At 42.3% G+C, this 14,950-nt stretch overlaps 1 protein-coding gene across 2 annotated transcripts in view; it reads left to right on the top strand.

Moving 5' to 3' along the window:
- ABCB7 (ATP binding cassette subfamily B member 7) overlaps positions 1-13,067 on the top strand; it is a 177,075-nt gene extending 164,008 nt beyond the window's left edge. For both annotated transcript variants that reach the window (XM_033945786.1, XM_033945784.1), the window contains one exon: positions 12,675-13,067. In XM_033945786.1, coding sequence (XP_033801677.1) covers positions 12,675-12,893 — 219 coding nt within the window. In that variant the 3' untranslated portion in view covers positions 12,894-13,067. The remainder of the gene's footprint in view (positions 1-12,674) is intronic.
- The last annotated feature ends 1,883 nt before the right edge of the window (positions 13,068-14,950 follow it).

Genomic DNA, 14,950 nt, shown 5'->3' with positions numbered 1-14,950 from the left:
GAGAGGGCACTCTCTAAAGTTAAAAGGGGATAGATTCCGTACAAATGTAAGGAAGTTCTTCTTCACCCAGAGAGTGGTGGAAAACTGGAACGCTCTTCCGGAGGCTGTTATAGGGGAAAACACCCTCCAGGGATTTAAGACAAAGTTAGACAAGTTCCTGTTGAACCGGAGCATATGCAGGTAGGGCTGGTCTTTGACCAAGGGCCACCGCGAGAGTGGACTGTTGGTCACAATGGACCACTGGTCTGACCCAGCAGCAGCAAATTCTTATGTTCTTATAAAATGTGAAGATGCATTGTATGTATAATTAATCCGATGTATGTGAAAATGTGGCATATAAAAGGTGATAAATAAAAGCAAATATACTTATGTGGTAAAATGTGAAGATCATACAAAAAAATTGGCTAAAACAAAATATCATGCAAAAATGAATGAAAAGGGAGAACAAATGCAGAAATAGATTAATTGTATCTGGCAAATGGTTTATAAAATTCACATATAAAAAGAGGTATATAGGAACTTGTGCCTGCAAAGCAGCGAGCAGTATGAGTTACACACAAGCAAGCAGGTCTACAGGCAGCTTTTTTTTTTTTTTTTAAATGCATCCTGCAAATGAAATGACAAGGCTTTCCTCTTGTTACTGTTTGGTGTGACAAGGTAGCCTAGGAGTGGTGGCCTTAGGAATGATAGCCTTAGGAGTGGTACCGGAGGACTGGAGAAGGGCAGATGTGGTCTCTCTCCTCAAAAGTGGAAGTAAGAAAGAAGTAAGGAACGAAGGCATGTAAGTCTGACTTCTGTGGTAAGTAAATTAATGGAAATGCTTTTAAAACAAAATAGTGATGTTTTTGGAATCCAGTGGATTATAGGACCCGAAGCAACATGGATTCAATAGAAGCAGGTCTGATCAGTTTCTTTGACTGGGTGACCAGAGAATTGGATAGATGGATGTACTAGATATAGTGGATTTAGATTTTAGCAAAGCCTTCAACAGTGTTCCGCATAGTCATCTAATATATAAGCTGATTACCCTTGGTATAGGCCTCAAAGTGATGAACTAAGTCAGGAAGTGGTTGAGTAGAAGGTGACAGAGGATAGTGGTGAATAATAATAATAATAACTTTATTCTTCTATACCGCCATAATCGTGCGACTTCTAGGCAGTTTACATTGAAGAGAGCTGGACAATCAGCGAGTTACAATATGCAGATAATCAATGGAATTACAGTATGCAGAATGGAAATCGAAATGAAGAAAGGGATGTTTCCAGTGGTGTACCTCAAGGTTCAGTTCTAGGGCCTGTTCTTTTAACATTTTTGTAAGCAATATTGCTGATGGGCTGTCGGGTAAGATTTGCCTTTTTTGGTTGATACCAAAATCTGCAATAGAGTCTGCTGTACATGTTTCCCCCATGGCCCACAATAGGCTGAGTCATCCATCGGATAGCAAACCAGCAACAGTCACCGCTTAAGCTATAGCCTAAACAGTGGTGCACGAATGATCAGGTAGATCTTTGGAGAGCTCTGGTGCCAGTGGTTTTGGCTTTTTTTGCAGGCCAGTCTAGAAACGGGGCTGGGAGTAGGATCCCTCAAAATGTAAGTTGCGAGTCTCTTGTGTTTAAGAGCCTGAGTGGTAAAGGGTTCCTTGGCCTCACATCCTGATATAGTTAGATTTTTGAAGAGGGCGCTCAGTAAGAGTTTGGTAAGACAGCCATCTCCCACATGGAATGTTGACTTGTCCTGAGTGGCTTCAGCAAGGCACCTTTCAAGCCTTTACAGGCATGTCCCTTGGCAGATTGTTTCATGGATTCATTGACCAGATGACCAGAAAAAGTGGTCAGAGTCTGAGCAACAGTGGACTAGAGAGCTGCACGGGGATGACGGGAATCCCGCGGGACCCGCGGGTTCCCCCTTTGGGTCACGGGGATCCCGTGGGGACGCCCCCTAGGGTCGCGGGGATCCCATGGGGACGCCTCCGAGGGTCGCGGGGTTCCTGCGGGGTTGGATCGCAGTACACTGCATTTGAGCCGCGAGGGTAGTCTCCTCCTCCTTACCTGCACTGTCGCAGCACACAGCCGAACGGAAGTCTTCCCGATGTCAGCGCTGACGTCGGAGGGAGGGCTTAAGCAAAGCCCTCCCTTCCTCCGACGTCAGCGCTGACATCAGGAAGACTTCCGGTCAGCTGTGAGCGGCAGGGCAGGTACATAAGTACATAAGTACATAAGAAGGCAATGGCGAATGAAAGAGGGGGGAGGGGGAGGTCCGCCCCGAAGAATGTGCACAGCCGGTCAGGTCCCCCGATCGACCGACAACAGGCCCGGCCGACAAACCTCCCTGCCCTGTAGCCGCGAATCTAAATTACCTCTTACAGCAGCTTCAATACTCCAGCTGCTGTAAGAAGGTAATTTAGATTCGCGGCTACAGGACAGGGAGATTTGTCCGACCGGGCCTGTTCTGTTGTCGGTCGGGTGCGGAAACGCCACAAAGGTAAGGGGTAGGGAGGGAGGAAAGGTGGAGTGGAGAAGAAAAGACGCTTAAGGGGGGAGAAGGCCGCTGAAAGCACTGGGGAAGACAAAGGAGTGGAGAAGGACGCTGAAAGGACATGGGGTAAACGGGAGGAGGGGGGGAAGGATGCTGAAAGCACATGTTGAAGACAGAGGGGGTGAAGGACCCTGAAAGCACTGGGGAAGACAAAGGGGTGGAGAATGCCACTGAAAGGACATGGGGAAAACAGGGGTGGAGAAGGCCACTGAAAGGAAATGGGGAAAACAGAGGGGGAGAAGGCCGATGAAAGGATATGGGGAAGACAGAGGGGGGAGAAGGCCGCTGAAAGGACATGGGGAAGACAGAGGGGGGAGAAGGACGCTGAAAGGACATGGGGAAGGCAGAGGGGGGAGAAGGATGCTGCCTGACAGGACATGGGGAAGATGGTGGGGGAGAAGACCCTGGCAGGGAAGAAGACAGAGGTGCCAGACTATGGGGGAGTGGAAGGAAAAAGATGGGTGCCAGACCAATTTGGGAGGGGGGAGAAAGGGAGAGGCACAGTAACAGAGCAAATGGAAGACACAGAGAGAAGAGAGGCAGTGGATGGAAGGAATTGAATGAGAATATGAAGAAAGCAGAAACCAGGCAACAAAGGTAGGAAAAAAATTCTTTTTTTTTTTTTTTTTGCTTAAGGATAAAGTAGTATATTAGTTGTGTTGATAAAAATTTATAAACATTAGAGGCTCTGGTAGAAACCCGTTTACAAAGTATGTATTCTTCCCAATTAATATTTCCAAATTAATAAAGTCTTTTTGCTTATTTTTAAATGGGTTTCTACCAGAGCCTTTAATTCAGTAGCATAATTAAATGAAATAACTATTTCTGTAGTTTATAGGGACGGGCGGGGACGTAGGGGATTCCTCGCGGGGACGTAAGGGATTCCTCGCGGGGACGGGCGGGGATGGAGGGATTCCTCGCGGGGACGGGTGGGGACGGAGGGATTCCTCGCGGGGACGGGTGGGGACGGGTGGGACTTTGGCGGGGACGGGTGGGATTTCTGTCCCCGCGCAACTCTCTACAGTGGACAGGCTGCTAGCCATTTGAGCTGAACCTAACAGTGAAGACAGTTATTCCGGAAGCCATAGCCTCAGAAAGGAGAGCCTCTCATTGACCGGATGACCAGAAAAAGTGGTCAGAGTCTGAGCAATAGTGGACAGGCTGCTAGCCATTTGAGCTGAACCTAACAGTGAAGACAGTTATTCTGGTAAGCTTAGCCTCAGCAAGGAGAGTCTCTGAGATACAGGCACTTCCATGCAGGGTACCGTTCCTTAGGTTTACAGAAGTAGAAGTTTCTCTCTGTATGGTCCCTTCATTTTTGCTGAAGGTGGTGTCACCTTTCCAAGAGGAGGAACAAAGGGTTGAACTTGCTGGATGTACGGAGTCTTGTCAGACAAATCTGATCAATTTCTTTTACTGGGTGACCAGAGAATTGGATAGAGAATGTGCGCTAGATGTGGTGTATTTAGATTTTAGCAAAGCCTTTGACAGTGTTCCACATAGATGTCTAACAAATAAACCGAGTGACCTCAGGATGGGTCCCAAAGTGATGGGCTGAGTCAAGAACTGGTTGAGTGAAAGGCGACAGAGGTTAGTGATCAATGGAGATCGCTCTGAGAAAAGGGATGTTACCAGTGATATGCTTCAAGATTCTGTCCTTGGGCCTGTTCTTTTTAACATTTTTATATGTATTAGCAATACATTTTTATATGTATTAGCAATACATTTTTATATGTATTAGTAATATCATGGCAATGCTTATGTAATCTGCCTTGAACTGCAAAGTAATGGCGGAATAGAAATCACTAATGTAATGTAACAATATTGCTGAAGGGTTATCGGGTAAGATTTGCCTCTTTGCAGATGATATCAAAATCTGCAATAGAGTAGACATACCGGATAGTGTGAATAACATGAAGAAAGACCTGGTGAAGCTTGAAGAATGGTCTGGAATTTGGCAGCTAAAATTTAATGCTAAGAAATGCAAGGGCTTGCATTTGGGCTGCAAAAACCCAAAGGAATGGTACAGATTAGGGGGTGAAGAACTTATGTGCACGACTTGGGTGTGATTGTATGTGATGATCTTAAGGTGGCCAAACAGGTTGAAAAGGTGATGTTGAAAGCTAGAAGGATGCTAGGTTGCATATGGAGAGGTATGGCCAGTTGGAAAAAGGAGGTATTGATGCCTCTGTATAAGACTCTGGTGAGACCTCATTTAGAATATTGTGTACAATTCTGGAGGCCACACCTTCAAAAAGATATAAAAAAGATGGAGTCGGTCCAGAGGAAGACTACTAAAATGGTATGTGGTCTTCATCATAAGGCATATAGGGACAGACTTAAAGATCTCAATCTGCATACTTTGGGGGAAAGGCGAGAGAGGAAAGATATGATAGAGATCTTTAAATTCCTACATAATGTAAATGCACATGAGCCGAGTCTCTTTCATTTGAAAGGAAACTCTGCAATGAGAGGGCATAGGATGAAGTTAAGAAGTGATAGGCTCCAGAGTAATCTAAGGAAATACTTTTTTACAGAAAGGGTGGTAGATGTGTGGAACAGTATCCCGGAATAGGTGGTGGAGACAGAGACTGGGTCTGAATTCAAGAGGGCCTGGGATAGGCACGTGGGATCTCAGAGAGAGAAAGACATAATGGTTACTGCGGATGGGCAGACTAGATGGGCCATTTGGCTTTTATCTGCCATCATGTTTCTATGTCATCTTTGATACCTGGAACTAACCAATGAGTTTCATCTTTCAGATCATCTTTTTGTCTTAACCAATGCTGTGAGGCTAGGCAAGCTAGCATCTAAGGTGACCATCTCTAGATGGATTCATATAGCTATCTCATTGGTATACACTGGCTGTGGAAAACAACCACCATTTGCTTTGATTGCTTCGTGGGTGGAGAGCAGGGTAATTCCTCCTGAAGAGATTTGTAGCACAGCTACATGGTTCACTCTCCATACAGTTACAGAGTTTTATAGGGTGGATGTAGATGGCTGTGGAAAACAACCATTTGCTTTTATGACTTTGTGGGTGGAGAGCAGGGTAATTCCTCCTGAAGAGATGTGTAGCACAGCTACATGGTTCATTCTCCATACAGTTACAAAGTTTTATAGGGTAGATGTAGCAGCAAGAGAAGATATTGCTTTTGGGTCCTCTGAGTTAAGGGTAGGCTCAGCTGTCCCACCCTGGAGACTGCTTTGATATGTCACCTATTGTCAGGACTCGTATGTCCTTTGCACCAGAAAGGAAGATTAGGTACTTACTTGATTATCTTCTTTCTGGAAAAAGGGCACATGAGTCCCCCACCCTGTCAGTCTGGAGTTCACCTGCCTACTGTTCAGACAAACACATGTGTCCAAATCTAGAGATTTTTACTTGTCAGATACAGTATATTCAAAAAAAGAGAGCAAAAAGCTAGTTGCTGGGTGGTTGCTGCTCATTCCACCTATGATGTTTACAGTGTTGTTTAAACTTGTTAATTATGCTTTACAGAGCAGAACAGAAATGTGTTAGTGGGGAGTCTCCCCGTTTCCCCCTCTTTCTTATTTCTCCATTTTAGTGCTGTTCGATTGCTTTGGTACAAACTGAAGGGGGGGGGCTCTACAATACTGGAGGAGGCAGAGCTGAAGAATGTAAATTTCATCTTTCTGCAATCAACTCGTGAGTAGAGGAATATCACCTGTTGTTCAAGACTTGTATGTCCTTTTCCAGAAAGAAGATTATCGAGGTAAATACCTAATCTTCCCTTGTTCAGCATATATTAAGAATGTCACTACTTTGTTCCTTTTGCTTTGAATGTATGGATTTTGGTTGACTTGGCAGCGTTCTGCTCCTTTCAGCCTCCAATTCAGTTAGACTCAGGACCTGGATCTAGTGCTGTGAATCTTCATAACAACCCAGGATTTTATTTCTCTACTTTTAGTCTAGTCATTGCAGAGCTAATCTAAGCAAGTTACTATGTGGCAGAACTCCTAGAGCCCAAGGGCTGTGAATACTGTCTACAAGTGGAAGAACGGAGCTAAGAATCAAACCTGAGTCTCTCCATACTGAGGCAACAAGCCAGCCCCTATATTGGATGGTTAATCTATATCCTCGGCGTACCTTTCCATTTTTTATTCCGTTGGCATGGACAGCACCCTTCCTGTTCACACACAGATTATTTAGTCTAATTGCATCAAAAATCATAGGACCATTCTCATTCAGTTGGCAGAATCTCTGTAAAATTTCTTCTTTTTTTTTTTTTTGCTATACATGACTATTAATATCACTTTTCAGCTACTCCTACTCACAGTCTGTCTTGCAGCCATTTTCCTTTCTAGTAATGAAACCTTAAGGAGAATGGAATCTAGATTGCACAAAGTAAACTCCACTAGTATTTGGTTTTTTTAATTGTTGAGTGGATTTGAATAAGAGCTATTCTTCTGAGCCCTCCTGTCTGTCCCTGGATTTGGAGTCACTGCATGCATTGTTTCCATAGATCTATGCGCAGATGCACCCAGGAGACAGATAATCTGCTGGTGTGTTTGCTGTTTATTCATGCACTTGTGGCCTAGAAATCTTTAATGGTTATGTGTCAAATTATGTGTCTGTGATGGAAAAGGAATTGATTTTTCTAGGATTAATTTGATGATGATTGTACCAGTATTTGTTAAGCAGGAAACTTTCTCAGATAATGGCACATCATTGAGATGCAGAGAGCAGAGATAAAATTAGATTGTGCACTAGGCTTTTCTTCTCACCTGTTTGCTGTTTTCCACTTTTGCTAAGCACTGCTGCAAGCATATGTACATTAATGTGACTAGTCCAGTGTCCGTAAACTTTTTCAAGCCTCAGCACACTGAACTCTGGGCCACTTCTGCAGGGTCTCCAGGCATGCGCAGATGTTGATGCGATGTCACACGCATGCGCAGAGGCCCTCCAGCCGGGGGCTCAGAACTTGCTAACCTTGAAATTACTATGCCAGTAGGGGGTGGGGGAGGTGCCAGCTAACTGCCTACAGGACATGCCTCTCGAGGCACACCCAGAATCTCACCGCAGCACAATTTGCAATACAGTCCTTTGCATGTACAGTCAAACCTCGGTTTGCGAGTAACCCGGTTTGCGAGGGGTTTTGCAAGACGAGCAAAACACTCGGCAAACTTTTGACTCGCAAACCGAGTGTTGACTCGATTTGTGAGCACACCCCCCCCCCCCCCGAACAATTTAAACTTACCCCCCTCACCTGTCTGGCACCGGCACGCAGGCACAGATCGTGCCGGTGCCTAGAAGAGGGAGAATTAGAAGTCCTTGAGCATGCGCAGATGCATGCTCAAGGCAGGCAGAAGCCGGAAGATCTTCTAGGCACCGGCACGATCTGTGCCTGCGTGCCGGTGCCAGATGGGTGTGTGGGTGTAAGTTTAAGTTGTTCGGGCGGGGGGGGGTGCCGGTTCGAGCGGTGGGGGTGGGTGGGAACGTATCAAAGCGAGTTTCCATTATTTCCTATGGGGAAACTCGCTTTGATAAATGAGCATTTTGGATTACGAGCATGCTCCTGGAACGGATTATGCTCGTAATCCAAGGTACCACTGTATATTACATATACCAAAGCATTTGGCATGCTTTATTGGAAATCATACCCTTTAACTGATGTGCAGGAATTTAGAGCAGTGTTTTTATGCATTCTGCAAATTACATGACAAGGCTTTCCTCTTGTTTCTGTTTGTAAGTGGCAAGATGGCCCAGGTTGAAGAGCTGATTTTGGATTTTCCAGCTTCTTGGTTAGAGTTGAGCTGAAATTCTGTGAATATATTAGTCCATGTTGGCTGACTGACTTCTGGAGAGGACACTAGGTATTTGTTCTGGAAAAGAACATTTGCTCTTCCATTTTGAAGCAAGGAACTAGAAAGAAAGGCAGTTGAGAAAGGAAGGGAAGATGATAGAGGGTAAAAGAGGAAAAATCTAGTTGTTTGATGCCAAGTATTGTTACTCACATCATATTAAAAGATAAACCATAATTCATGCACAAACAGATTTGCAAATACTATACTAGTTTTGTTTTTCCTAGTGGCAACTTAGTGTAGTGTGGTTAGCTAAATATCAACTAGTTATGGGGGGGGGAGGGGGCTGAAGGGCCCCATTCGTACTTTTTTTTTTTTAGTATGCATGTAGATATAACTCACAACATTTATGAAGGTAAAGGACTACAAGAGCTTTTGTATTGGCAAAAGCATATTCTTGACAATTTCTGAAGAATTTAATGGTCGACAGAATTATTCAGCTTCTCTTTGTTCCTCCAGTTCCATTACATTTTTCGTGTATATTGTCTCTCCTGGATAATTTTGTCAGGACATGCCAAATTCTGCCTGCTAGCAGAGGGCTCGAGGACATGCCCTTTCCCGTTCTGAACATAATTGCATCTCTAGAAGCAGTATACCAAAAGTGTCACGCTAAGAAACTCCATTAGCCCAAAATCTTACCCTTGAACTCTGATCAGAAGCTACAACTTTGGTGGCAAATAAGACTGAATGAAGCTGGAGAAGTACCCTCGAGGGATGAACCTTTGTTTAAAAATATGACATTTGCCAAGTTTCATTTCATTTTTAATGGAAAAGACAGAGGACAACATGATGTATTTTGTGGGCTAATGGTGCACACACTTTTTGAAAGAAGACACCTTAATCGCAGGAGTATTCACATAAATGACATCGCATGAAAATTCTCAGGGCGCAAATCTACGAGTGTTTTATTTATATTGACTGGAGTAGCAGTTCAACAAATTACACATAACTGGAAGAATTGTGATAGATTGAATTATAACTTTTGGTGGAATTCAGTTTGCCATATATATAAGATGGAGCGTACATTTGCAACACAAAAAGGATCTATTGATAAGTTCAAATCTACTAGTGTTCGCCAAGCCAAGAAAATTTCCAAAGGGATTATTGGTTCACTTAAAAAGCTACCTTCAGATTTCAGTGTGGCTATGCCCATGTTCACAAATACAAGTCCTTTCATACATAATTCTTTATTTCATTCGTTTTCTATCCCGTTACTCCCCCCAAAGAGCTCAGAACGGGTTACAGGTTAAACATGCAGAATTTCAGTACAAGATTATGATCCAAGTTTTATCCTAACTTGGCACAAAGTAGGAGTCTAACATTAATAGAGATAATATACAGTTTACTGGTTACAATTTGCCATAGTTATCCTAATAGCACAGGATTTTCGGTACAAGTTTTATCCTAATTTTGCCATAGTTAAAGTGCAAGATTTTACAATACAAGTTTTCCGTATGTGACATATTGTGTTTGGTACCAATATACATTTCTTTCTAATCCATGGGTCAAGGGCAGAGGGGTTTGGTGAAGAGGTATGTTTTTATTGTTTTTTTTAAAGTTGAGGAGACCTATGTAGGCAGCAGTATAACTAAAAGACCAGGATATTAAACAGTATTCAGTACAGGGTAAAGTTACCTGTAAAAATTCTGGCTAGGAATTGATAGCAATCAATGCGGTTTTTCATCTAATAGTCTAATCAATGTCACTTAAAACAAAAAAAAAAGCATGTATTAAAAAAAAATTGATGTACTCTTAAGCAATCCATTTGATCTGAAGCAAGCAAGGAGTATTAATATAATGTTAAAAATTATCATTCATTCTGCCACTTACCCCCTCTTCTACAAAGCCGTGCTAGCGGCTGCCATGCGGTAATGGCCCTGAAGCCCTTTAAATCTCTATGGGCTTTGGGGCTGTTGCCGCGCGGCTTTGTAGAAGAAGGGGTAAGTCACTTCGAGGTTCAATTTATTTTTGATATGCCGCACGATCATATCTAAGCAGTCGACTATGAAACAAAAATTTAAAAGGCGGACACAATTATTAAGGGAAGTCAAAGAGAGAAAACTATGAAAGGAGGGATGGAAAAACAAGAGGAAATTATTGTACAGTCTCAACTTGGGGATAAGGGAAGTAGTGATAGGGGAAAACCAAAACATAATACACCACCTCAATATAATAAAACTTTCTCAGGCTGGACAGCTTTCTCGTTACACACAGGTTTCTAGAATGTACTAAGAATCTGTCTCAGCTCTACTTTGAAGCAAATGCTGGTCGCCCAGAAAATAGCTCTTCTTGATTAAATTGTGAGGAGAGATGGTATTCAAGTCTCAGTTTTAGCAGGTAAGTGACAGGCCCAGTTTTGGGGCAATGTCTCCAAGAGTGACACATCTTCCAGTTATATCTCTCTCTTCCAGCCCCAATCTTTTTGTTTGACTGTTATGGCACTGTTGTACCTACACCGTCTAAGTTGAAACAAACTCTGTTAAATTTATGGTTTTCATGGTACAAAGAACCATTCTTTAGCAATGTTGAGTGACGATGCACCTAATAGGTTGAATTTGCTGTCTGCGTTTATGGTTTTACTTTCAAACAATACAACAATATATATCCAACGGCTCGTTCACCAACAGTTTTCAAAAACAGAAACACAACCCATGCCCCAACACCCTTCCCCCCCACCCTCTGAAAGGAGGGAGCTCCCTCCCTATTCCATTGAAGACTGACCAACCATTATCCAAGAGCTTGTGTTCAGATAGGCCTCGAAATACTGAGTAAACTCCCACCTAAAGGAACACCATCCCAGTTTAAACAAACAAACCCCCCCCCACTGAACTAGAATTGCATAGCGCAGTCTCTGAAGCAGTAAAATTGAACCAATCATAATTGTGCAGTGTTTATCGCCAAGATACGAGCCCAGTTAGGAAGCGTCATAATATAGGCCTCCCAGATTGACCAAAAATTATTCCACCTCTTAAATGTAGAAGAAGTGTCCCGGGCTTCCCAAAGTAATAATTGGTGCAGTAAACCTTTCCATTGGCAGAGGGGGGGGGGGGTAGTATGAACCCATTGTTGAAATATATACTTCTTCCCAATGCATTTATGGTTTTAGAATAATATACAGCTCATTGGAGGAAATTTCAGCAAATAATGGGAACTATTGTGGGGTGCTATGCCACACAGTTGGATCTTAAATTGCTGATTCTTTGAAGTTTTTTTTTTCTACTGACCGTCTCATTGATTACTTTCAGACTTGGATAAGAGTCCATCAGGTCTGAAGGTTCTTGTTTCTTCCAGTGGTGGGAGTGGGGGGGGGGATAATGGGGTTGGATATAGAATATTGAAATTGTTTCTGTTTAATTATATTGCTGGGTTCCTAACAAAAATCACAGATCATCCTGTTTCCAGGGCAAAGCCAGTGTCTGCTGCAATGCAGAATTCAGTACTCATTTCTCTAATATGGGGTTTGAATCACAAGAATGATTCTGCCAAGATGTAATTGAGTAATAATGATTACATTAAGACAGCTGTTTGACGCTACAGTTCTGATATTATTGCATTGGTTGTACATATGTATTTCCAGTTATCTCAGCCAGGTATACTTTGTAGAGCGATATCTTAAATGTGTGCTTCATGCTTAAAAAATAGATTGTTTAGTTCACAGAGCCCTTAATCATGTTAGTGCCATGTTTCAGGAAAATTACTCAAAATCCTCTGGGCAACCCATTTGGCCGGCTCCCCATCATTCAAGCACTGGAGCTTGCAGCCAAAGGAGATCAGAGAATTTGCCTTTCCCTGGCCAACTTCCAGTTTTAAGCAAGCCCCAAAACAGTGACAATAGTATTGAAATCTTTGTAATAAGTTAACAGACATTAGATTCTCATCTCTTTGGGTTAAGAATTGCTGGGGTATTCAGACTGGCTTCCCAAACTGGCCAACACCAAGAAGGAAGCTGCAGTGCAGAAACTAATTTTAGGATTCTTTGTTGTACACAAATCTTTTGGTGTCCGAAGTAGAAAACAGCATGTGGTTTGCCATGCTTTCATTTAGGGCAGGGGTGTCGAAGTCCCTCCTCGAGGGCCGCAATCCAGTCAGGTTTTCCCCAATGAATATGCATGAGATCTATTTGCTTGTACTGCTTTCATTGTATGCTAATAGATCTCATGCATATTCATTGGGGAAATTCATTGGGGACTTTGACACCCTTGATTTAGGTTATGAGGCCTAAATTAAAAGAGATGTTTCTCTGCTCTCCAGGTAATACGACTGAGGGATATAAACTTTTGTGTTAAATAGTATTTTACATTTTCTGTTCCAGGGTAAAATAGCGGAACGTGGCACACACTTTGGTCTCCTTGCCAGTCCTTCCAGTCTCTATTCAGAAATGTGGCATGCACAGAGCAACAAAATGCTGAATAGTTCCCAGGAACAGAAGCCCGGTGAACACAATGAACAATTATCTAAAGAGGAAGAAAGAAAGAAACTGCAAGAAGAAATCATCAACAGTGTGAAAGGCTGTGGAAACTGCTCCTGCTAACCCCACACGTCCTGCCGTCATTGCCACTGAGAAGTAGTACAAGAAACACAAGCAAGTAGAAAATTGTCTAAAATTTCATCAAAATACTTCTACTAAGAACAAACCATGTGCATTTGTCAAATATAGTTCTGTGGAGTATAAGGCAAAAAAAAAAAAAAAAAAAAACACCCCAAAGGTGACAAATGTACCTAATCACATAAAAAACAAGACTTTGGGTTTTTTTTTTACCTTACACTCCAAAGAACTATATTTGACAAATGCACATGGTTTGTTCTTAGTAGAAGTAAGTGTTTTGTTGAAATTGCCACAGAGAAGCACATCTCTTAGGATGAGATATCATCAAACCCTAGGCTTTTTTACGGACTGTCACAGTGAGGTGTCGGCATCAAGCGAAAGGTTTTTATTTATGTCTTCTAAGGATGCCCTGTGTTTAATGAGACTTTTGAAAAGGTTTTCATCAAATTTTATTGATAACTAAGGTATGTTTAATAATTGTTTGGACTTGTGTGGGACCTTTGTACTCAAACAGGATCACAGAGTGCTTTATGAGTGAGCACATCGGAGGCCCTGCTTGCAGCCAGCTTATTCCTGGGCACAATCTGCATTTTAGCACAAGGCGAGGCAATGGGAGAAGGAGCAAGTGTTGTCATTCAGTTACAGTCAGAGGAGACCTGAGGCAACTTATTTTGACCAGCAGCAAAACTGGTATTAGAATAAATCATGTAATCACCAGCTCTGCTACTGGCCTCTTTTCTTTGACTCTGGAAAAAGCATAAATATAACACACCGATTCTTGGCGCTTTTGCTATTGCAGAATGACCATGACCATGCGAGTAGGCTGATTGATTGTTTACCTCAGCAATAAGTCATGTTATAAAGGAAGTAGTTGTGTACCTTGCAGCCTTTTGTGCTCAACCCATTGGTTAAATTTTAGTTTCTTACATTTGAGTTAGAGAAAAGAATTAAGGTTTAGAATGATTATCAGGAAACAGTATAAGACAACCATCCAAATTATTTTATGTCAGTTTATACAAAATTTCTTCTTGAGGATTGGATTAATGCATTTCTCCCCAGTCTGGAGTTCAACGTGACAGATATGACACATCTCCGTTGCTCTGAAAGATCGTCATTAATGATATTTCAAACATAGTTCCTCCTGAAATCCCAGTCACTAGGTTTGGTCCATTTATAATTTTACCTGGTTCAGGAAAAACCATCTTCTATAATTCTATTGTAATATACATTCAGAATTAAACCTCAGATTGTCTATTGTAATGCTGTGCCAGAAAATATTTCCTGTATTTTTCCATTTAAATTAAAACAATTGAAACATGATTTGTGCATGTAAAAGTAAGTTATCTGTTTTCTCGGTTTGGAAAATGTGCACTTAAGGCCTCCTTTCTTGGGCTCTATTTGCCATTGTACTTGAATCTTTCCAGGGCAAACCAGTAGAAAGCTGAAGGTGGAGCCTCTTCTGATTGTTCAGATCTGGGGTCCTAAATTTAATTTGAGAAGAGACAGCTTGTAAGGGAATGTGGAGTTATGAACATGAGATGAAGCATGTTGGCTCAGATAGCACTAATCATTGATGTCTCTGGTTTAAAATCTGCAGTAAGAGCTCAAAGTTGGGTTATGGAACAGTCCTCGATGCATCTTTGACAGTTGATGGTGTAGATTATTTTCATTTTTGGAATTAGCATAAAACCCTTTAAAGATGGTCAAAGAAAACATTAAATCATGCTTACTGGGTTTCCTAAATGAGAATGCTTATCGTACTACTGGTATGTGTCAGCTGCAACCTTGTTTTCGTGAGTGCAGGAAGCACGCAACCTGCAGGGCCTATTGTTTCATCTGTCCCATTACTCCCTGCCCTCGTACAACATTGGCTGCAATGCTGCTGTTATCTCCCGTCTCCAATGTTAATGGTGTTGGCTTGCTGAAAGAAGCAGATCAATGATTCTCTTCTATATCCTAGTCATAAGCCCAGATACAGGTTTTGCAAACCCTTTAGGGATCACGATCCCAGTTTGGGAAGTTCTGTACCAAAATATAGTTCT

This window comes from Geotrypetes seraphini, chromosome 5 (assembly GCF_902459505.1).
Source record: "Geotrypetes seraphini chromosome 5, aGeoSer1.1, whole genome shotgun sequence".
Classification (NCBI taxonomy): domain Eukaryota; kingdom Metazoa; phylum Chordata; class Amphibia; order Gymnophiona; family Dermophiidae; genus Geotrypetes; species Geotrypetes seraphini.
This window is presented reverse-complemented; position numbering and strand designations above follow the sequence as displayed.